Source organism: Macrobrachium rosenbergii, chromosome 4 (assembly GCF_040412425.1).
Source record: "Macrobrachium rosenbergii isolate ZJJX-2024 chromosome 4, ASM4041242v1, whole genome shotgun sequence".
In the NCBI taxonomy this organism is placed as follows: Eukaryota; Metazoa; Arthropoda; class Malacostraca; order Decapoda; family Palaemonidae; genus Macrobrachium; species Macrobrachium rosenbergii.
Window position 1 is genome coordinate 1301630 of NC_089744.1, and position 25689 is coordinate 1327318.

The following is a 25689-nucleotide window of genomic DNA, read 5'->3' on the forward strand; positions in this document are numbered from 1 at the left end:
GGGTGAAACTATTCGGAAGGTACTCTCTTTTTCTGTGGATTGTATTGTTCAATTTACATGAATATGCAGGCTGAATCATTTCTGAATAGAGTTCCAGGCAGAAGTTTTAAAAAGACTGGAGATGCATAGTGCGTGCTGCATTCAGTGACACGTATTAACCCCTTGACATCCGATTACATTTTCTCCGAAAGAGGTCCCTCCCCCGACAAGGCCCAAGAGACGCAGGCGATACATTGTTGGAACCGTTGAATATGCAAGCGCGTCGGCTTTAGCCCGGAAAGCAGAGAAAATTGTGCGTTTGCTGATGAACCCAGGCAATAACTCTTTTGTTCAGTAACGAGTTCATCCATCTTGTCGAGTGGCACTTTTTTAAAGCAGCACCACCGTCGTCCGAACGCAACAAAAGAATCAAAATAATAATTTATGGGAGGTTTTTAGCCTTTCCGCCAGGGGACTCTGCCGACTTCTCTGCTATTAGCTTCTCCTGCAGACGAATGATGAGTTCACCATTCCCTTCCCCCCCCACCACCCCCCCTCCCCCTCCCCAGTCTAACCTCTTGCATCCTTCTCCTCTTCCACCAATTGCATTTGGCCCACAGCGACTTTGAGTAATGGAATCGACGAACCAAATCAGAGACCAATAGGTATCTTTCAGGCAATCCTATGTTACCTTGGATGTTGCCTTATGGCAAGCAGCTGTGATTGCTTTGAACTTCTCTTTTTTTTATTGATGGAAGTGCGCATAAATATCAACAGCTGAGACTGCTCTTAATTTTTAAACATGGCGTTTGAAAATTGTTAGAGAGAAAATGCCCTTGGGGTATTTTCCTTAGATGGCTAATAAATTTTTATCATTTTTATAATTTTTATAAATATTTGTCTCTGCGTCAATTAATGGATTTGTTTTCTGTAACTGTACTGTTAGATTAAATTTATTGTCTGGGCAGACACAGAACTAAAAAATAAGTCTCAAAAATACATAGTCCTTTGAGGATGGACAACGTTCCTCTTCCGATACGTGTAGGAAATAAGTTGGAAACTTCGTGTTAAATCGTGAGACAGAAGAGTCTGTTGTTTAAGAGACTGGAATAAAATTAAAATGTGAAAATAATACCCTGATCATTTTGTAGTAAAAGTGATTACTCAGTAACAAAATTAGTAAACCCCAAAAGTGTTCCCGGATCTGAGGGTGGACCAACCGTGTACTAAATGAAGCAGGGTTGTAAGACATGCGTTGACTTAAGGTAAGCCAAGATTTCCATAAAGATTTTTGTAATGAGAAGCCAGGTTCTTTATACCATTCAGAATTACCATAAGGCTCTTTATACTATTAGATTCACCATCTGTAATTAGACACTTGATAAATAAAGCCTTTCCCCCATTTAATATTAATTCCGTTTAGGTCTTTGAATGATGTAAAATTTGAATAATCCAAAAGACCTTAGGATGAACCAGGTTGATTTCACCACCAGAGAATTGACCAAAATGACAATGATTTTAATGTGGGGACGAACTCAGTTTTCTGACAAAATAACTTCCTTGACATTTGACTGCGCCAAATTTAACCACCTTTTTTGATCGCAGGAACACCATCTTGTAAACTGCAGTATATTGTGTCACCATTATTTTCCTGCTTAAATGACGAAAACAAATTGAATGGTTTGCTGCGACACGAGTATTATGCGATAAAATATTCATTGTAAAACCGGTTATTACTCTAATCATGTAATTAAGGAAATAATGTCATTTGATAACAATTTATATCATGTTCCGTGGCTTGTGATCAGTTAGTATTAGAATACTGAGATGAATAATAGCAACTTGCGAAAAGATTGTCTGTTATATACAGTATATGTGTATATACACACACATACAGTATATATACTGCACTGTATATATATATATATATATATATATATATATATATATATATATATATATATATATATATATATATATATATATATATATTGTATATATATATATATGCATATATAATATATATATATCATATAAAATCATATATATATATATATATAATCACGTGTGTAACAAATACATTTCCAACTTTTATGACTTGTGTGATCAGGTGGTAGCGTCCATGTCTTTCAATTGCAAGACCTTGGTTCGATTCAGATGTGACTCAGAAATATATATACAAACACACATTATATATATAGTAATTATATATATATATATATATATATATATATATATATATATATATATATATCACTGTATATATGTATTTATAAAATTTACCCTACTCTGCAGCATTTACAGCACCAAAACATCTACCAAACTCATTCTCGTCATCTGTACTCAGCCCCGGTCCCCTCTTTGAGAATCGTAGACAATACAGGCGTCACCTTTTTTCTTTTTAATCTCAGTGATTACATCGTCATCTGCCATTCTTTCGCTCTCCAGTGTGTTTAATGTCTGACCATTAGGAGGATTAATGTTTTTGAGAATTTATATGTGTGCCTTTGCCTAAGACAAAGACTAGGGCTCTTTCTCTCTCTAGTTATAAAGACGTGTGTGTGCGTGTGTTTGCTTGTTCGTTCGTATGTGTGTATGGATGTAAATTAAAAATGTAAAGGCTTCAGTCAATTACTTATGGGTAGAACTAGGTTCTGTAGAAAGTAAACTGAGTTACTGGTTTGGGGGATAAATGTGTGTATGTGTAATACAATTTATATTGGTCAAACATCAAAAGGACTAAAAGTAAGATGCTCCCAACACAAATATGCAATTTCTCCCAACACATATATGCTATTTCAAGAGACTTAACAAATAATGGCATTGTGGATCATTGGCTTAAGACAGGCCATTAACTATTAAGTCACTGATAATCTAAAGTCAACGACCATCGAAAAGGAATCTGCAGGAGATGGTGTTTATTGAAGCCACATGCACCAGGAATGTTAATCTCCACCCTGGATTATCCCTTGATCCTTTGTCCTTGTCTTTTTCGTTTAAAGAACATGCTGCCCAGATTAACAACCTGTAACTCCGCCCCCCCCCTCTTCTGTTTTTGTATATAAAGCTCTGTCAACTTCTTTTGTATTCAGTGTGAACTTGAAAATATAGAATAAACCACGAAAGTACCTATTCAAAGTTCCATCGTGCTGCATTGGATATTCTCAAGTGTGTGTGTGCTGCATACATATGTGTGTGTGTATGCATACATATATATGTGTGTACAGTATACATACATACATACAGCTGTAACAGAGGAACACTTGTACGTACAGAAATACCTGGTCTGTGTATATGTGCATGCAAATTGCCGTTTCGTTGTGCGTAAAAATTGCAAAACTAAAAGTAATTAAAAGATAGCAGCTGATGCATATTCAACGATGAAGGTAACAAAGCACCGGCGATCAAGACGATTGCCTCGTAACAGGATCAGATTTGTGGTAGGGCGGTGCTGAGAGAGAGAGAGAGAGAGAGAGAGAGAGAGAGAGAGAGAGAGAGAGAGAGAGATTACCCACGTTGAACGAATTAAGGCTTTATCGTTTTCAATGGCAATGTGTTGCTATTTGTCTTTTCGGGTAAAAGTGGTACGAAACTTGTGCCAAGATCATTTATTCTTCGTTATCTACAGAAATCATATTTCCTTTGCTTTAATATCTCGGTCTTTCATCTTCATGATATTCAAGCCAATTATTGGCCCTCTTCTTCCATGTATTCAGCTTTATCGTGTGATTGTGACCTGCTGTGAATCTGTGAATAAGTTTTTTTTTTATCAAGATTTTACGCCATAAAAGTGGTCTGCTCTCTCTCTCTCTCTCTCTCTCTCTCTCTCACACACACACACACACACACACACACACACACACACTCTCTCTCTCTCTCTCTCTCTCTCTCTCTCTCTCTCTCTCTCTCTCTCCTGCTTTTCAAGTATATTGACTCTACTTCTCTGTCCACTAAACCTATTTTATTTCTCTCGATACTATCGATTCTGTAGCGTTGGCAGCCTAGTATGGTTATTAAGGTCACAATCGTCCCTCAGATTCTTCATTTATGAATTTCAGGTGACTTGTTACTTGATCAAGAAGGAACAGTATTTAAACTGATGGAAATACTATTTCCATACAACTCAAGTTTTTCTCTTTATGTTATCCTTTGGTCACCTTTTTTCTATTCTGAATCTTGTTTAGCTAACTGAATGACCTTTTTATGACTGGTAAAAGATTTTCAATATTAACAGAAAATGAATAGCGATGAATTGCGAGGAAATGGGTCCTTCAGAGAAATGACTTGTGATTTGAAGTTATTTGGAAATATTACTTATGTCAAGTTTACATGCACCCAATGTACAAGTCCCGTCATGAAGTGTTGCGTCATAATTTTTTTAGGGTTGATACAAAAGAAAAAGTCATGAATGGAAGAAAAGAAAAGTTAGGTAAGCAACTAATAACAATAGTATACGAACTCTGAAAGGACATGGAACGTAAATCGCAGCACGGTTTTTTTTTTTTTTTTTTTTTTTTTTTGCGTAGTCTTTCTGTTTATTGCTTAATTTATTTGCAGACGACGAACTTTTTTTTTCTTTTGATTAAGAAAGACCGCGAACTTTTCTTTTCAGAAGCCGTTTCTTACTCGAGGCAGACATTTATCAAGGGTTGTAACCACGGCGTGACAAAGGACAGCTACATTTATTTTTATTTTATTATTATTTTTTTAATCTTACGATGAATTCCACGAACTGTAAACATAGCCATCAGTTCGGGCTTAATTGTTATCCGACAAGGATATTGTCTTTAAGGTTAGCCATTGGGGACAATAACATACGAGCGCCAGCTGGTTGTAACACCGATGCGGGAGTGTGTGCGTGTGTGTGTGTGTTTGTATATTTGCCTGCGTCCATGTACTGAGTCCGGGTATCATATCTTTTGGCTTGATGGAGATACCGAGACGAGGAAAGTTACGAAGCTTAGCAATTGTTCTAAATGAAAACAGAGAATTACAGCTCTGATACATAATTTCTTTCAAGAGACGTTTCTTCCTAGATGGCAGCAGATCTGCCTCGCGAACATTGGGTTAAATTTTTCGGAAAACGGGGTAAAGCCAACCGTTCCGAATTTTAGGCATTAACGGCACGAAAGACAAAATTTATACGACGGTGTTATGTCAATGGGGACTGGATTTATGTTTACAGTTACCAACACAGTCTCGATGGGCTCGAATTCTAAGGCAGTAGCATATATATATATATATATATATATATATATATATATATAGAGAGAGATAGAGAGAGATATATATTCGCCCGTCGTATCATAGTGATATATTATCCATCCCAGGTGTTAGTCTTCAGCACCGTCGGCTCAGAACTCGATCAGAAAGCGTGACCAGTAGTTAATTGCCCTTTAACTGTAAGACTTTATAACGCATCCTTCCTATATTTGGAGATACTTAGTAACTTTAAATCTGGTTTGGTAGTGTCCTTAAGTTCAACGAGAAATAAAGGTGATTTTAGCGTTACTATATTATTCCTGGGGAAGATATCTCGTAATACTTTCTCAAACATGAAGTCTCGTTAATTACTCTGTGGGTTTTACGTACTGTTGTAGAGAAAGTGAGAGACAAAGAAAAAAGGGCTAGTGATAAAAAAAGACGGATGAATGTGATCGAGTATATTAAGAAGAATGGTAAGTTGTTCTTGAGGGAAGCAAATTCAGAGAGAAAAATGAATGAGCAGATGGGCATCAGAATAAAATACACAAGTTGAGGTACACTTTCGGAAGTGGCTGAAGTCCTGGATCGATGAAGATTTTGAAGACTTATGGAATGTGGAAGACTGAAGAGACAGAGCTGCCTGATGCAAGAGTGGAAGGATTTGATGGAAGTTTACAAATTCCTATGAAAGTGACAGTTGAAGATGGAATGAGGTTGATTAAGAGGGGGGAGAATGGAAACAGCGGGAGTTGATGAGATTGCAAGTGAGATGGTATGACGCTGTGATGTTGATGTGACGTGAGTGGCTGACAGTGTTAAGGTGTATCTGGCTGGGGTAGAAGGTTGCAAAGGAATGAGAGAGAGCAATAATTGTTCGTTCACTTAACGCTAAGTGATAGAGGAGAGTGTAAGTTATGGAGCATTTTTTTACTTATATACCAGAGATGCACTGTAGAATTTTGATTGAGAAAATGTGACAGATTGCATAAGTAATGATGTGGGGATATAGCAGTGTAGTTTTAGACAAGAAAGAGAGTGTGTACATCAAGTGATTGTTGAAAAACAGGTACTTGAGAAATTTGAGGGTATATGACATGTATGGACCTAGAGAAAGTTTGATACAATTGAAAGGGACTCCAAGTAGCGGGTGATGAGGAAGTATTTATGATGGAGGCAAAGGGTGTGTTAGAATGCGTGGCCCAAAAAGGAGTGGATTGGTGTAAATATTGGTCTGAGACCAAGGTTTATTTAGTCTCCATGGCTGCTCAGCTTCTTTCAGAAAAGGAATGAAGTGTTTGTTGAAGCAAAAGTTAGCATGTATGGAGGGACTGTTCGGGTGATCAGTTCCTGGAACTGAAGTGTGGTTTCCCAATGCATGTAAGAGAAAGATGCAAAAAAAAAAAAAATACTGAAATTGCTGCTCTTTAACATAAATATAAATTGCTTTTGTACGATATATTACTTTTGCATGCGAGGCGAGAGGTCTCCCCCTCCCTCTCTCCCTCCCCTCCACCACCATTTAAAAAAAAAAAAAACTCAGAAAATAAAAACGTTGTCTTTAAAATTTCTCACACTCGCACAAGGTTACTGAAACCTGTTTGACCGGCTATCACTGTCCACCGTCATTTTACGAATCACTGCAGATAATTCTCCTCGGCTCTGGGAGTTTTGATCACCTGCTTTGATTACTTTAGATTCGAGCTGGCGATGGTAGTGATGATGAGGATGATGATGATTTTAAGCTCTTGAGTAGCGATGATATTGTCAGTGACGTAAGGGCCTGGCTCGGAGATATATATTGGATGCTTATTTGTGCCATGGGGAAAGGGGATGGTGACGAGGATGATGATGATTTTAAGCTCTGAGTATTGATGATATTGTCAGTGACGTAAGGGCCTGGCTCGGAGATATATATTGGATGCTTGTTTGTGCCATGGGGAAAGGGGTGGAGGGGAGGAGCGTTAGGTAGGAGTGGTTGTCACTGGAATAACTCCACTTAATAGCTGATTTCAAGGTCTCACGAGGAGATCCTGCTCAATATAGGTTTAATGATTTGGCTGCAGTGAATAGAACAAAGCTCCGGGTGAAGTTACGTACTTTCAACATTTTGGTTGCATGGTATTATTATTATTATTATTATTATTATTATTATTATTATTATTATTATTATGGGCTTTACTGACAACCAAAAAGTGTTTATGTAAAGTCTGTTGGTAATGAACTCTCTCTCTCTCTGTGATACTGCAGCCCTGTTACAACAGTATATACGTCATGGTCTCCAGCTTTATTGCTGTGTATATTGTTGTTCAGGTGCTCTATTATAATGATATGATTCTGTTCTGCCTTTTATATGTTGCTTTTTTTATCTTGGAAAATAAACTCTCCAAAATTTCTAGTTTTGGGGAAATTACGGCTGTTGAAGGCTCTCTCAAAAGGCAGTTCTGTATGCTTTATTGGTTTTATATTTCCCTCATTTATAAAAGCATGGTGCTGGTGCTTGCAGCAAAGCACTTCCATTTTATAATTTGGTCATTTCCCCTGATCCTCTTCCGTATATGTAAGTATTTTGTGACCGAGTATTTCGGTGCTTTTAATTGCGGTTAATTCCTTGGGCCGGTGTAGGACTTAACGTGAGTCCATAGTGTTTGTATGGGGATAGGCGATTATAAGTGATTATTTAGAGGCATGGGAATATTTTTGAAGCCTGAAAATATTTCGAGTTCTGTTCATCTTTTTGTATGTGTGAGAGGCGGGGAAGGAGAGATCCGGCTATTTTTGCGCGCCGAAATGATGTCCGCCAGGTGGCGAAATAATGATGCATGGGTATTTTGGACTTCACACTTTTACGGCGCTATGTTTCGTTTATGTAAACTTGTGTTGCTCTTGGATTTCTGTTGACTCGCTTGAAAATTATATGTTTTAAGGTGCGCCCCGCAAATGTCGTAATGTTCTGTTTATATTTCTTTATTTCAAAAGGCATACTTGAAGGAGCACATTTGCTCAACGCTTACTGTACATTACGTCCATCGAAAAAAGGACTTTATTTTCAGTTAGTTTATGGTGATCATCGTGAAAGTATCCCAGAGATTTTCTCCTAATGGTTTAAATACCTTTTGATTTCTGTGCTTTGAACTATTTGTCATCAAGTCTTGATCTTATTTGTCGAAAGATTGTCCTGTGTATTCTTAAGTTTAAATTGAGGTGCGTTATGTTAGCTTTGGCATTTTGGGAGACCATTGAACAGTTTATTTTTTATTCATTTTGCTCATAGGCGTAGTCATTGTAGAAGGTTTAATTCTACAATTACCAAGGAATTTTGGTTAATTAATGTGATTGTTGTTTTGGAATTCAAACAATAAGAGCTCCAAAAGAAACTCAGTAACTGTAAATATTTTTCAGATATAGTTCTAGTGTTCTTATTAAAGGTGATTGGTTTTTGTTGGGGTACTCACAAATACTTGTTCATCGTCCATGAAATTATATGTAGTTTATTTCAGGGGGATAGTATGTTTAAATAACATACCGGTTATGAAATTTCATATTGCGTATTGTTTCATGAATTTACTAATGCATTTTTATCGAAGCACCCTTGCACTACATAGTTTCAAATGCAGTTATATGAGAACGTGGATGTAGCAAATTAAGCCAATTATTTCCATATGTAGCAAATGAGTTTTATGCCCTGAGTCTACTACATCTGCTCGGTATTTCAAAGTTGGCTAGAGTGTGATCATCTCTTATACAAGAACTTCGTTCAATTTGTTGTGCAAGAACGTCATTCACCTTGTTATACAAGAACTTCATTCCCTTTGTTATGCTGTGCAAGAACTTCATTCACTTTGTCATGCAAGATTTTCATTCACCTTGTTATACAAGAACTTCTTTCACTCTGTTATACAAGAACTTCACTCACTTTGTTATGCAAGAACTTCATTCACTCTCTCATACAAGAACTTGATTTACTTTGTTATGCAAGACTTCATTCACTTTGCTATGCAAGAACTTAATTCACTTTGTTATACAAACTTTCATTCACTTTGTTATACAAGAATTTAATTCAGTCAGTTATACTAGTACTGCATTCACTTTGTTATGCAAGAACTTCATTCACTTTGTTATAGAAGAGCTTTATTCACTTTTTCATGCAAGAACTTCGTTCGCTTTGCTGTGCAAGAACTTCATTCACTTTGTTATACAAGAACTTCACTCCCTTTGCTTCTGTCGCGCACAGGTTCTTCGGTGCGCATGATGTGCCTCGCCAGAGGTCATCCGGAGCCGGAGATCGCTTGGTCCAAGTACGGAGGTGCGCTCTCTTCAAGAAGTTTCCAAGAAGAAGACGGATCTCTTATGATCTCCCCCGTGGCCGTAGAAGACGAGGGCACTTACCTTTGCCATGCCAGCAACGGCATCGGGGACGAAGGCGTGATTGATGTGTCCTTGGAGATCATTGGTGAGTTGTATGGGAACCATTGAGCGTCAATAACATGGAGTGGCCATCTCCCTGCCGAGCGTGTGACCTCGGGCGGCCATATTGAAAGGTCTCAGTCCAGCTCATAGTACTATACTTTATTACTGTTATTATTTTTACTATTATTTATTTTTAACTTTTTACTATTATTATTATCTTATTAATGTTACTGTTAATATTCTTTATTATTATTATTATTACTATTATTATTATTATTATTATTATTATTATTACTTGACCCAATTTCACAGAGAAAAATTACCTTACAAAAACAGGTTGGCCTAAGCACTCCAACCATTGTGGTCAAGGCCTAAGCATCTGTTCTTTGATCTAAGCAATATCTAGCAAAAATGGTTCCTGTAAATTACATGACTTTTTTGCATACAGTCACTAAACGCTAACTAAACAGTAATGTACAATCGCTAACACTAACACTAACTATACACTTACACCCACTAAACACTCACACTTACTATACACTCACACTCACTAAACACGCACACACACACTCACACACACTCACTATACACTCACTAAACTTGCACTAAATACTTACTGTACCTTAAACACTCAGTAAACATTCACTAAACACTCGCTTAATCGAAAACATTCATTAAACACTAAAAATCACTAAACATTCCCTAAGTACTCACTATACACTAAACACTCCCTAAACCCTAAACATTCATTAAACACTAAATACTCACTAAACCCTAAATGCTCATTAAATCCCTAAGCACTCATTAAACACTAAACAGTCACTGAACATTCACTAATCGAGTCACATTAAACACTCACTAAACATTTACACACTAAACACTAACATTTACAAAACGTTCACTAAACTCTAAACACTCACTTAACACTTACACACTAAACCTAAAACACTCACTAAACATTCAGTGAACACTTACACACTAAACATTCACTAAACAGTAACATTCACAAACCCCTAAACACTCACTAAACATTCACTGAATACTTACACAATAAACATTCACTAAACACTAACATTCACAGAACATTCACTAAACCCAAAACACTCACTAAACAGTCACTGAACGCTAACATTCACAAAACATTCACTAGACGTTTTGGGGCCCGGGGGGCACCGTCCCATATGGGGCCCCTCTTATGGGGTGGGAGGCGAGCGAAGCGAGCCAAAGCAGCTGGGGGTTCGGGGGGTGGCCGCAGTAAGGCCCCCTTCCCACCGGGAAAATTTTTAGAATATGAGCACTTGTATGATCATTTTAAAGGCACATGTAAATGCCAATTTCAGAAATTTTATTTCTTAAAACTAGGTGCACATTGAATAATTGAAGAGGATAATCAGTGGCCCTGCCCTACCCCAGTCAACGTTACCCACCCTCCTCCGATCCGTATGAGAAGGTCTATAATGGGCTCTAATTGGGAGGGGCCCCTGGAATTTTCTTTTACATAACATTTTTGTTACATTTTTGTTCTTGGAAATTAAATTCTTTAGTGGGCCCCAAACTCGGGTCCAAATGTAAATGGGGCCTTTGCCATTTTGCCACTGGATTTAGCCCAGCAATGGTTAAATTTCATTTGCCCCCTCTTTTTGGGGCCCAGGGGCGATTACCCCCTCCCCCCAGGAACGCCACTGCACTCAGACCAATCTTAGGACTGTCTCAGATTCACACTCAACTATCGAACTGCTCTCAGTGAATTATACTGCAAATATATTCACAAAAGGGATAACTTATATTACTGTGACGAGCAAATATAAGGCTGCTGTAGTATTTCTATGAAAATGAAGGCTATGGTAGGGCATCACGTAAGATGCATAACGAAATAAGAAAAAATAAATGATAGCTGAAAAATTTATTTGAGATGATCCAAACCACTCTGCGAGTAGCCCATGAATCATTTGATTTTGGGGGCATTCTTGTATTTGTTGGACAAAAGGGTGCAAAGAGTCAGTAAATTCTCTCTCTCTCTCTCTCTCTCTCTCTCTCTCTCTCTCTCTCTCTCTCTCTCTCTCTCTCTCTCTCTCTCTCTGTTGTTGGGAGAATATTCTAGGGTAGACTATATTCATAAAGATCTCCTTTTCATTAAAACAAATAACTAAATTTCAGTTAACAACAGTAGGCAGTATTTTATGAATAGGTCTATGGTAATTCTGCAATGTTAGGTTACCATATGAAAATTTTTCGAAGACCTACAAGCACGATAACAGCAGCATCAAAAACAAGAATAACAAAACGGCTGAATGTAAGATATGCCTATAATCCAAACGTTATAAGCTGCGTAAACCGACATTATACCCAGTATGACTCGTATAGCCTGTCATATTGTGCTTTAAACAGTCATAATATCTTTGAGTGCAGTCACTGCTTATAAACGACTGCAATGAAATCGATTTTATGGCTATTAAAATGTAGTAAGATTTCCTAAAATCAACATGAAATACCAGTCTGCATAGGTCTAAAGCAGTCTAATCAGGTGAACCTCATTTAAAAAACAACACTGCGGCACGATCGTGGAACACTCCTGACTTCATTCATATTTTCCTATTTTTTGACCACTTTCAGGGAGACGTGTATTATGATTTTATTTCAGGGGATTAATGTTTCCTTTTGATAATCAGCAGAACTTATTTTAGTTCGGTGAAACCACCATGCTATATTAATGAAGATGAAGAGAACCACAGATTAACCAACTTTTCGAAACCATTGCCAACCAACCGGTTTCAAGGAAAGGTCGTGACGTAAGCAGTGGACGGGGCTTAGCTGCAAAGAGCGGTGGATTCTGCTAGTTACTAAATTGTGCATTGTAGTACACAGACATTCGAAAGTCATGGATCATTCTCCTTCAGTGTGTCCTCTCACTGATGAATAGGTTATATGGTGGTTGTTCAAGCCAGGACTAATGTAAACCATGTTTTCACTGGCATAAATATGTGATTTTTATTGTGCGAAAGATGTTACATATTTGAGTCCCGTTAAAGCTGCCAGGATATTACACTCTTTAATAATGATTCCGAAAAAGTGAATATTTGACTTTTGGGTTTCTATGGAATATCCTGTGTAGTGGTTTCACTGAGGTTTTACGATTTGGGACACATTCTCTAAGATGTGCTTGTTTTATGGAGTTATTCCTGTGAACAGGATACGAATTTAAATGTTAACAGACTGCTAAAACAGCAAGCAGAACCGATTTTATTTGGCTAACCAGGAAGAATGATTTTTGACATTTTCGTCTGGGTAAACAGAAATGGTGTAATAGTAAAAAAAAAAAAGAATGTGGTGTAATACAAAAAAATATATGAATAAATACAAAAAATGTCTGTACTCGCTCAGGCTTGAAATATTTTGCGAATACGCATTTTTTGTCTTCATTTCTTTTTATTCATAAAATATGAATGATTATTGTGGTTTTTTCCTGTTTATGAAATTATTCCTTCATGATAAAAGAGGAGATACGGCCTTTACTATTTACTTTTGCTGATAGATATGTTTTACATCTTATTTTAAATTTTTCATAAATAAAACTCATTTGCATTGGCTTGTTGCCTACTTGCATTTAAATAATATAATAGTTCACTATTGAGTGTAGAGATTTAACTGTGTTATTACTAATAAATTAGTAATAGTAGTAGTGTAATAGAAATCCACAATTATATAGTAAATATATTACTACGTAAAATAAACAAAGACTTTTGAACACTTGAACGGTGTTCCTCATCAGTGCTAACGTTAGCTCTGGTGAGGAACACCGTTCCAATGTTCAAGTCTTTGGTTTATTTTACATAGTAATATATTTACTATATAATTGTGGATTTCTATTACACAGATTGTTTTTCGCGAAATTGTGAATCTCTTAGCAATTATTATTAGTAGTAGTAGTAGTAGGAGAGATGCATTAAAATGTATTATAAGAATTCAATATTGAATGTAGGAAAAAAGTTAAGTATACCTTAGTTTTACCAGACCACTGAGCTGATTAACAGCTCTCCTAGGGCTGGCCCGAAGGATTAGACTTATTTAGATTTACCTGTATTATTATTACCGCTATTATTATTATTATTCGTATTTTTATTATTATTAGTAGCAGTAGTAGTAATAGTAGTAGTAGTAGAAGCAGTTTTAGTAGTAGGAGATATATTCAAATGATGCAGCAATTCAATATTGTATTATTATTATTATTTTTATTATTATTATTATTATTATTATTATTATTATTATTATTATTATTATTATTATGGGTAGTAGCGAAAGTAGGAGCAGGAGTAGTAGTAGTATCAGTATCCATACTGTAAAGTCAGATAACCTCAACCATTCTGAAAATAAAGTAGGAGCAGGAGTAGTAGTAGTATCAGTATCCATACTGTAAAGTCAGATAACAACCATTCTGAAAATAAAGTAGGAGCAGGAGTAGTATAACCATACTGTAACATAACCTCAACCATTCTGAAAATAACCAAAATTTTTCCCCAAAAATTTAAACGAATAAAAAAATCAGTCCAAAAGAAATTCAGTTAATTACTAATCTAGCTGTGTGAAAAGGTTTCCAGCTGTCAAGTAGTTTCATTATTTGTGATAATGTAAACGTCAAAATTCGATCTTTTTTAGTTTTCTGTAAAAGAAAACTATTGAGATGGCTTTGTCTGTCCGTCCGCACTTTTTCTGTCCACACTTGCTGTCCGCCCTCAGATCTTAAAAACTACTGAGGCCAGATGGCTGCAATTTGGTATGTTGATCATCCACTTTCCAACCATCAAACATGCTAAATTGCAGCCCTCTAGCCTCAGTAGTTTTTATTTTGTTTAAGGTTAAAGTTAGCCATAATCGTGCGACTGGCAACGCTATAGGACAGGCCACCACCGATCCGTGGCTGAAAGCTTCATGGGCCGCGGCTCATCCAGCATTATACGCTGCACAGAAAACTCAATCAAGATGAACTCGATTGCGCCGAAGAAACTTCGGCGCAGTTTTACTTTTTTTTTTTTATCAAAACCTGTTAAAATCTTAGTAAGCGTTTCACAAATCCTATTATTTGATATTAATATAAAGTATGAACGCTGAGTTATCAGCAATCCTTCAGTAGAGTTATAAATTGTTTTGTTCTTTTATTGTTATTATGATTATTACATTTCACAATCTTTTTACGTAATATTCATCAAGTTTCTTCAAAGAAGTGCAACCATTTTATTTTGTCAGTTTCCAATAACCAATACTGCACTGCTTTTTATTCTGTACAGATTTAATTATATTCGTGTTAATATAAACACATTTACTACTATGATGTATAAACCACCTAATTCTGTAAGTCTAATTTTACATCGGCTCTCCCTGGCGGGCAATGCAGAGCCTCCGCAGATCGTGAAACCTTTAGAATCTCAGAGTGTGGAAGAAGGGAGCAAACTGAGCTTGACCTGCCGTGCAACAGGCCATCCGAAACCTAAGGTGATGTGGGTCTTCAATGGCGGGCTGGTGAGGAGCGACGGAAATATTCACATGACAGGTGAGAATTAAAATCCTGGTTTCCGTTGAGTGGATGTAATATATTTGTAGCTTCTGTGTGACGACAACTATGCGAACAATATAGAGTTAAGTATGATGAGTGGTCTCAAAATTGAAGTATAATTATAATTTAGTGTTTCCTTTGTTCAGAAGCAGCTTTTTAAAGTTGACGAAACAGGTAGAGGAAAGCAAGATTTAGGATATTGTACGATGACGGACTTCCTCACACATTTCTTCCTCTTACCCCCATACGTCTGGCACTTCCACTGTATTTTCGCGTTAATTTTTGCCCGTTTTTATGTTATTTACACTTAAACACCTTGGGCTGTGTGGACTGTCTCAACAAACATGTTTTCCACTAAGAGCACATAGAGAATAATACGGCATTGGCAATTTAAGAAGGGAAAATGAAGCTAAATAAAATTATAATAGTGTCATGCAGCATTCAAAATTAACAGTTGAGAGGCCCGAGTTTTTAGGATGAGTCGAGAGGAAGTGAATCAACTGTGGTTGGGATTGGATATTACAGATGAAGCGGTTTACTGAAAATAATAAAGAGGAAGTAAAGTTTGTTGAATCCTAATTTTATGAAAAATGTGTGATTAGATGTAAGATATCATGAAACGAGATGGAGAGAATCTTGTAGAGAATGGGGAAGTATGTGAATCGGAGATTTGTAATCAAAAGATTGAAAAGAGCAAGCAAATATAATTTTAGAGAAATTGCAAACTAAACAGAAAAAATGTTTGAAAAACCGAAGCAAGTGGTGCAGCTTGGGATAGACTGAACTCTTCTTTGTAGTAATTGATCCTGTTTTAGGTAGCCATCTATTTTTTCACCAGATAAAAAAAAAAAATGGTTCAGTTCTGTGGTCCGTTGTGCACATGAGCTTTCGTCCCATCTCTAACTTAAAAATATGAAGTATATTTGTAAAAAGAAACTCAGCTTTTAAGTATATTAGTAAGTTGATCTTTAATATTTACTGGTATATTTTTGTTTTGCTGATTCTTCATATATCTTAACTTTTTCAGAGGCTGGTTTATCATTCAGATCTGTTGAGAAGAAGCACGCAGGGATCTATCAGTGTTTTGCTCATAATCCCGAAGGAAGTGTACAAAGTGTCGCCATGATCAACGTGGTTCCCAAAACTATAAATGCTGATCTGGGGTCAAGTCATCCTAATATTGGTGAGCATTTAATTTAATCAGCTATGCAATATCGGTCACTCTGCTAGTTAGGTTTTTTATGCAGTTATTTCCTTGACACAACAGTACTGTTTATAGAAATAATGCTTAACTAATAACTATGAACATAATTCATTCAGCCACGTGTTTGGCGGACTAAGTTGAAATCATCCTCCTTCTGCCATCTTTCTTTGCATTTTAACTAGCCATACAAATATGCTGTAAAGCCAAGCTGCACTTGGCTTTATAGCACTTCTAAAAAGTTGGTTTCACTAAAAGTCAGTTAAAAAGAAATTCATGACAATCAAGCCACATAAGGTGAATTTCCAAATGCGTATTGGAGTACATTCTTCTAAACTGTGATTTTATTGCTTTTCATTTACAAAAGCATTTTTCTTGACGGACAAAAATTCTGTAGTGTTGTTGATGTTATTAAGGTTACAGCCTGTAGTATGAATGCATATATTGTAATAATTAGTAATTGCTACACTTACATTGCTGTGTAAGTGTGGTGACAAGTACTGTTATTCTAGACACTTGTTAATTGTTTACAAGACTACTCTGACAATGGATTTGGGTCCAGACTTGGTCAAACCAATTAAGAGCTGCCATAGACTTAATTTGCCAGGAACCTTTCATATACTAATAAAAATATGTAACTTTTCTGTTGATAGTAATATACATAATCTCCTTTACAGTTTTTAAGAGACCATCAGCAGAGAAATTTTGACTGTTTTACTTTGTGCAGATGTTTCATATCTGGTGCTCCAGAGGGTAGTGTTCTGTGGCTTCTCTTGTTGTCAGGCCTAGAGAGCAGCATGATCTTTAACTTGAAAATAGGATAGTACATTATGCAGATGATGTAGTAAACCCCCCATATTCGCGTTCTCACGATTCGCGGACTCGTGCATTTGTGGATTTCTCTGTGGAACGTATCTACCCATTATTCACAGAAAATTCGCCCATTCGCGGTATTTTTCACTGAGAAATATTCACTGATTGCTGTATTTTCATATAATTTTCATGACTAAATGCACTTTTTGTGATAAAACTATTAAAATACTCAGGTATAAGGATTTTTAGAGGGTTTTTCTTATGTTCAAACTATCAGAATAGGCAGTTCTAAGTGTTTTTAGAGGGTTTTTAAGTATTCGCGGATTTTAGCTATTCGCAGGGTGGTGCGGTACGCATCCCCCGTGAATACAGGGGGTTTACTGTAATTCATTGTAGGTATATACAGTCATGAAATAAAGTGATTACTAGTCTTAACAAATACTTCAACATTCTCTGTCATCTGATATGAAAGAAAGTAGTTGCCAGCCTTAATTGCCACCCCCAACAAATACTTTTCTCCCTACAGATGAATTCTCAGTCCCTCTTCATTGGGTACTGTTTTGGTCACTGTCATATAGTTCAAAAGGAGAATTTCTCTTATCTGCCAGCTTTATAACATCTATCAGGCCATTTCCTCCCACATTTGCATGGTGGAAATAAGAATGAATTTGATTGCAGTCGTCAGTGACATTATAATACAGTGTCTTTATGTTAAGCTATGGAATTCTCTTCTTGATTCATATCTCCCAATTTGTTTAAACTTTTGCCCTTTGAGAGGGATGTAAATAACTCTTTTTGTGTATGTTTCTCATTTTGTTTGGAAGAGGTAGGGACAAACTACATAAAGGCATGTGGTTGCTCATCTCATGAGCTTTGGCTTCTTAAGAGATGGTGCAGTTAGTAAGGTACGAGGATGATCTAGCAAAACCAAGACTTTACTCATTAGTTGATGATATTTTGTGATCAAGCTTTCTTTATTGCAGACATTAAAAATGCATTCCTTAACTCTGCCAGAAATGCTGCGTTGTTTGTCAGGATTGTTATATCTGTAGAGATTCTGATATTATGGGTCACGCCTCAGATTTTCTGTCTATTAAGTTTGGAATATTGTTTGTTACCTTGTATATATGCCAGGAGCATCCTGTGATCTTGATATTTTATACAAATTGTTTTAGTGATAATTTATTTTTCCCAACAGTAGAGTTTTTCGAGGAGGATTTTCTACCATTTCTCAGGAACTTCAGTTATCAACTTTAGTGCCTGTACCTTCTATTATGTCGCATTTCCCACTATTGTGTCACATTTCCCAGTACCAATGGAATATTATCTCCTTCACTGTAAAAGTGCAGAATAGTCTTACTGGCAACACTTGGGCTGTTGGTGCTTCATAGTTTAAGAGATGCTGTAAAATCTGGGAATGGGACATTTCGGCGTAGCCCATTTGGTGTAGCTGATTCGGCATGGCCAATTCAGTGGAGCCCTTTCGATGGAGAGTTTTTTCGGCGGAGGGTCGTTTTGGCATCAAATTAGTAATTCGTTGTTGTAGCATGAGATAATTCATCAAAACTAGGCAGTCCCCTTGTCTGGGTTGTTGTCATTAACTCTCACTCCCTCTCCCTCATTCGTCATAGTCAAATTGGCTATTCTAGTTGTAATAGTTTTAATTGCCAAGTATTCCAATTAGGCCTAAGCTGGAAACTGTCATAGAACTTGAAGCTCGGTTCAGCTTCAAATTTTTCAATCGTCTAAATCCCATCATTTGAAGTGGCATCAACTATTTTATCAAACGTGGAAGAAGCAAAGTGATACCCGGTGGATACATTTTTATTTTTGACGCAACGAACAAAAGTGATCCCGAAGTAAAGTTTTGGATATGTGAACATAAAGATCAGTGTAAAGTGAGATTGTATATGAAGATAGAAAAGTTATTCGCTAGTTGAATAAACACAGCCATGAGGCATCTGCTGCAAAAATAGAGGTTGAAAAGTTAAGAACAAGTGCTAAAAAAAGCAGTGCTGGAACTCTCGAGCCACCAACCGTTGTGGTAAATGAATGTTTGGCTGGTGCATCTCAAGCTAGTTTAGCCTTAGCTCCAGACTTGCTTGCAATACAAAAACGTATAGCAAGGGAAGAAAATTATTAAACAAGGCACCAGCTAACCCAACTGATTTGGAGCATTTAGTTTTACATGAGTCGTATAAATATATGTTCCCCAACTGGGTGTGGAAGAGAATTTCCTATTTGGAAACACTGGGGAAAGCAATAATTGGAAGCATTAGCTGCCGGCAACATTTAGTCTACTCAGAAATTTGGTATCTTGTTTCATTGGGTTTGTCAGTCGTTATAAAACTGATTTTCACTTTGCTGCTTTACAGGTTAATATGATCATAGCACTCGCTGTCGTTCCATTAGAAAAGATGGATGAATACATGGGTGCAGAACATTAGCAGCGGTTCTTTCTGATGAACTAATAGCCTTGTTTCATTGGCTTGAGGTTAGTTTTATTGGATGACTGAATAGGCATGGAAACGCTAGGATGAACCCAATTTTCGCTCCTGAGATTTGGAACCTTTATGAACAAACTCTAACAATGAAGATCGGACCAGTAATCACGCCAAAGTGGCCAATCGATATTTGCAAGATGAGCTTGGAATGCACCATCCCACAATCAGGAAATTTATTGATGCCTTATGGAAAGTACAGAAAGGACGTGACGCATATCTCGAAAAGTTGACAGCTGGATATCACACCCTCCAAAAGCAAAAAAAAAAAAAAATACAGATATGCTGATGAAGGAATAAAAAAAGTCATATTGGAAGTTGAATCATGAGATCCTATTGAATTCCTTAGGGGTGTTGCTCATAATTACAAAATGAAAAAGTAATTTCTAAGATTAAAAAGATTAATAGGTTTTTAACAATTTTTTATAATACAGCTTTTCACATTCAGGGTTTTAATTTACATTATTTCATCAGTTTATAAAATGGCGTAATATTTGATTCTAAGATTAAATGACCAAAAAGTCATATTAGAAGTTGGGTGTTTTCATTGTTTTTACCCTTTTTCATCCTTTTTTGGGCTTCCAGCCTGTTTTGGATTCCCCTGCGTGAAAAATGTATCCTAATAAAATTTTAAAGACAGTGACATTGAAATGTCCTGAAGACTTAGCGGCTACGTTGAATCAAGGTCTAGAGAGTATACTTTCTAGACCTTGTGCCGAATACTCCAATTCTTTCTCTGACGTCAAATCGGCCACGCAAAATCAGCTACGACAAATGGGCTATGCCGAAACATACCAAACCCGTAAAATCTGGACCAACCATCAACTCTGGATTGATGATTTTTAAAGACAGGTATAACATGCACAGTGATAAACCAAGAAAAATACTGTATATGTACTGTATACATAACTGATCCCAGTTGACCAACAGAACCTTTCTGAAAATTGCCAAGAAGCAGTTTACAAAATTGATGATAGAAATTATAAAAAAATTAAACTTAAACTACCAGAAATCCCAATTTTTAAAAAAATGCATCTTTAGATATAGTATTTCTGTACTAACCTTCCTTTTTTAACTGATGATGAAAAGCTGTCGATCAACTGTAAGTAGAGAGCAGTTATGCCACATGCCTTTTAAATTTCAACAGCCTTTGTTTGAGTGTCCTCTTTTTATTACCATAATCATGATGTATTTCTCATTGGAGAAGATATTCATTAATTTTTCCATTAATTTTTAAAAGGATGTTTAAGGTTTTTTCCCCAAGCCAGTACATTTTATTGCTTTTATTTTCCTATTAGAATTTTCCCAAGTGGATGAAAATTAAAGGCCAGTTGTCAAGAGTTGTGCAAGTACTGCTTGCAAAAATTGTTGTTCACTCCCCATCCTTCCAGTTCCATTATATGATAATCTTGCCTAATAACAGTTGTATGCTAACAGGAATCAGTTAGACAGTTTTGATTTCCTTAAAAGCTCACCAGTTCCACCCATAGGATATAAGTGGAGACTTCTTCCAGTTGATTTTAAGCTTCATTTTACTCTAAGCACAAGTTTTTTTATCACCCACAGCATAGGTGTTGATGTTACAGCTTATTATGCAACTACTGTAGAGGCAGGTTGTTGTTGATGGGTTTTTATGAAGCATTACCTATCTTGTTGTGCCTTTCATATTTACGAGCCATTTTTTTTTTGTAAAAATGTTTACTAGTGACATGATTGTTGGCATAGGAAGTAAGATAGGTTAATATGCAGATGACTGAATATTTGTTGCAGGTATTTCTTCTGTCCTAACAGTACAAAAGGAGGTTGCTCATAGATTTAATAGATTTATTTAGGATGAGTAAGTGAGATAGTCAGCTAGTGTGAGACTTCATTCCAGTTAAACTAGGACTTTACTGAATACCGTCAGTACAGGGGTAGTGCCATCAGTGAACCTCATGCAGTGCACTGTGGGCATTACTGAAGGTTATTTGCAGCATCCCTTCGGCCCCTAGCTGCAACCCCTTTCATTCCTTTCACTGTACCTACATTCATATTCTCTTTCTTCCATCATACATTCCACCGTCTCCTAATAATTGATTCATTGTACAACTCCAAGGTTATTCCCCTGTTGCACCTTTCAAATCTTTTTACTATGTTTCCATTTCAGTGCTGAATAAGCTCATAAGTCCCAGCACTTGGCCTGTGGCCTAATTTCTGTACTCTGTTCTATTTACTGAATAGCCAATCCCATATTGGCGGTCCATTCCTTCATTTTCTGTTTATAGGTATCACTGTGCTGAAGGATCCTGACTATTAAGCAATACTTGCTGCTACCCTTCACATACTTTCTTTTTTTTTTTTGAAGCATTTTAGAAGTAACATTATCTAATGTTGCCTGATAACTAGATATTGTTTGTGAGGCTTCTAATATCAACGAAGATAATGCCACATACACAGGGGCTTAAAGTAATATTTTTAGTTGGACAGGCAAATGAAGTTATAACTTTAAGTTGATTTTTATAGTATGTGGTGCAGATGGTAATTTAGCCACCTGTCCATATGCAATTAGGTTATGGAAATGCCAAAATAAAAGTTCACAATACAGTACAGTACTACATATGTACTGTACTGCATCCCAGTTCAACCTCTAAATGAATAAATATAGAAACAAAATATCAAAAGTTTTTTATATATTTTATGTGAATTATTCAGCACTAAAAGCAAAAATGTTATACAGCTCTGGCATCTTAAAAAAGATGTGTAAAGATATGAGACCATGAGTTTGTGGGATATACACTTTTGTATTTATACTGATCATTGCCAGATTTGACAGGCCATTCTCGGTATCTCTTTATTGAATTTAGCATACAGTAGATGAGTTCTTATTCTCGTTACTCATCAGGCTTGGGTATAAAGCTATCCTTAACAGTTTCCTTTAGTTTGGGAAACATATCAAAATTTGTGATACCGAGGAATCCCTGAATTTATTCCCCCCTCATTAATAAGGTTTACTTGCATTTACTGTAATATCTTTGATTACTTACGATGCATGATCATTGCTTGTGTTGAGATTAAAGTATTATAAGTGCATGATGCAGATCACCAAACGTTTTGCAAACTTGGCTAAATTAAAGATTATTTTGAAACAAAAGAACATAAACCAAATTAATGTCCTTTTCAGACCCTACAAAAAATGAAACCAAGCATGGACACAGCGGTGGCCCCAAGCACGGTGGTGGTCGTGGAAACAGAAGAGGTAACAAAGGAAGGAATCATAATCACCATGACAAGAAGCACAATCTAACAACAACAGGAAATAATAGAAATGAGACTGATGATATGATGCCAGATGAATCAAGTAACTGGAAGAAGATAAAAAAAGGTATCTATGTTCTTGTGGAATGTTATGTTGAAGTGTTTGAAGCTGTGTCCAATTTTATATATATTGCAGTAATGTGTATTCACAGTACAGTATTGCTGTCTTTCATAAGATAAGGACAACATTAATGCTGAAGATCTACATTATTTCCCTTTTTGTTTTGTGCAAGTATTATGGACCCTCATAAAATTAGGCAAGTTTTTACCATACAGAAATACATGTTTATCCCTCTGAATCCCTGCTAAATTATATTTCATGTCCTAAAATTTACTGAGAAATATTTCCTCTTCACGCAGTACTTGTCCACAGTGCCATGTACCCCTCCCATACAAATCTATTTTTTATTCCTTGTGTGTTAAAATGTTGTGTCTTGTATTTGTTGAAAATTTAAACATGCTTTGTGTTAAAGTTTCATAGAAATTTCATGGAAATGAAAAATAATGATATATTCCAGCACCCATGAAGGATGATATGCATGAAATCCTTATTGTTTTAGTGCAGTTGTTTTCAAGGTTAATTGTATATACAACTAATGGTCTTTTCCTAATTATTCAGGAGTGATGGTGCCTCCTTCAAAGCCCAAAATGAGGAAGGTGTCAGATGATTCAGTTATGGTTACATGGGATAATCCTGACACCAAAGGACTTCCAGTTATTTTTTACAAAGTAGGGACACATTTGTGAGCTAAAGTACATTTTAGGGGGTTGTGTGTTTAAAGAAACTTGCAAAAATTTTCAAACCTTGTTAGCTGTTGATAGTTTTACCTTTCATAATAGCTGTACATATATTTTTTTTCATTTATCATTTGTATTGTGAATGTTCACCGCAGAATTGTGTAATTGATATTTTAACTTTTATAATGGTGTGCAATGAAGGTTGTAGACACTGGCTTAGCTGTATCATTTAAAGTGTTGGATGTAAAATAACTAATTACTAGTATCAGAATTGTGAAATGGGAAAGTCGGGTGAGTCAAACAAAGAATCAAAATTATATGCTTATCTGTTGAATAAAAGGAAAGCTTGGATACCTAGTGTTATTGTCAATACATATATATTTTAGAATTTCAGTGAAAATTGTTTTTCTTTATTAATTTTTAGGTTCAGTATAAAGAAGTCCGGTCTCATGGAAGTCGTGGAAGCCGCTGGATGACGGTTGACGAGGACATTCCTTCACATGTTAATAGTTTTGAAGTTACTGGTTTGGAGACTGGTAAAGTGTATAGGTGAGAACTGTGTATTATATTTTGAAATTCATGAAGTGTTTCAGTTTTGTCTGCCAAATGATACCAAAACAGCTTCCTTTTGTTTTGTAGTAATCTTGAGAGTTTGGAACTATAGATTTCCTTTCCAGATTCAGTTTAGGCACAATATCTGTATTTTTCCAGGTTCCGAATAGCTGCTGTATATGCTAATAATGACAATAAACTTGGACCAAACTCAAAACGTTTCTTATTAGAAAAAGACTTAACTGTTCAGCGCCCAACTTATCCCCCAACAATTGTAAGCCTTCTTCCGCAAGGACCAACAGCAGTGAAATTAGAGTGGGAATATGAAGAGTCTCCTGGAGTCCCTATAGAAGGCTTTTTCATCAATTACAGGGAATTCACTACTGCTGGTGATTATACCAAAGTAAGTTATATTTTGTTCTTTTATTCCGCATTTCATCTTTTATTTTGAAAATGTTTAAGTACGGTATTTGGATGTTATATGTACTGTGTCAGTATACTGTAAAATGTAATGAGGAATTTTTAATTAAAAAAAGTTAAATGCATAATCTTTGGCATTTTATAATATCAAGTGATTATTTATACTTACAGAGATTGTAAATTGATATTCTATAACTAGTAAGGGTAAAGTATGTATCAACTTTTTTAAGATTGTGAGGAGTAAAATCGATAATAATCCTCCTGCAACACTAATGAAATATGTCCAGTAGATATGAGCCATATAACAGGCCTTACAGGCACAGCACTATTATGTATCCCTTTCCCTTTGGAACAAGCCTTACCAAGAAGCCTTAAGACAATAAAGATTGTAATGAGTGTATTGTATTGGTAGGCTGTAGCACAGACTCCCAGAGGAGAAAGCACCTAAACATTTCTATATTACACAAGTAGCCAAAGGAGAGATTTATCATTCATTATGGCACCCCCTCTCCACCTACATGTTTATTTTGCAAAGTCATTGGTACCTGTTAATGCCGTATCCCTTAATCTGAAAGCTTTTCCACGTCTGATTATAATTCTCCAACAACAAATTCTGATGCCCTTTGCATCACAGAGTGCTGGAGGTGATGATAATGGTGACATATTCCATTAGATAACCGTGATGATTGTTTTTACATTATAGAACTTCTCAACTTGAAGAAACTCAGACAGTAAGGCTAGTTCAGACGGGGGCAAAGCAGCTGACTAAACCTTTGCAGCATTAGGGCAGCAGTTGCTGAACCAAGCAGTTATGGAAGTTGTGGGGATAAGGCACAAACTATTTCTGTAGTCTTATTGTTGAGAGAAACTGTTGCCAAGCGCAGATAAACATGAGAAAGCAAGAAAACACAAGACACCTATCTTTCATTAGACATAGTAGTGGAGTTGTTGCTGGAGCACTGTGACTATAATGATTCCAGATAGTGGGATGATGGTTTTTTAAGTCTCCTACAGTTTTTAAAAAGTAGTAA

The 25689-nt window shown here is 36.3% G+C and overlaps 1 protein-coding gene across 5 annotated transcripts in view; it reads left to right on the forward strand.

Moving 5' to 3' along the window:
* The window catches only part of LOC136829404 (interference hedgehog-like), a 291106-nt gene that overhangs the window by 234887 nt on the left and 30530 nt on the right, over positions 1 to 25689 (forward strand). For all 5 annotated transcript variants that reach the window (XR_010850374.1, XM_067087926.1, XM_067087955.1 and 2 more), the window contains 7 exons: positions 9416 to 9634; positions 14981 to 15136; positions 16167 to 16322; positions 22815 to 23015; positions 23568 to 23677; positions 24111 to 24235; positions 24398 to 24641. Coding sequence is in view for 4 of the 5 variants with exons in the window: in XM_067087926.1 (XP_066944027.1) it covers positions 9416 to 9634; positions 14981 to 15136; positions 16167 to 16322; positions 22815 to 23015; positions 23568 to 23677; positions 24111 to 24235; positions 24398 to 24641 (1211 nt within the window). In the remaining variant the exon portion in view is untranslated. The remainder of the gene's footprint in view (positions 1 to 9415; positions 9635 to 14980; positions 15137 to 16166; positions 16323 to 22814; positions 23016 to 23567; positions 23678 to 24110; positions 24236 to 24397; positions 24642 to 25689) is intronic.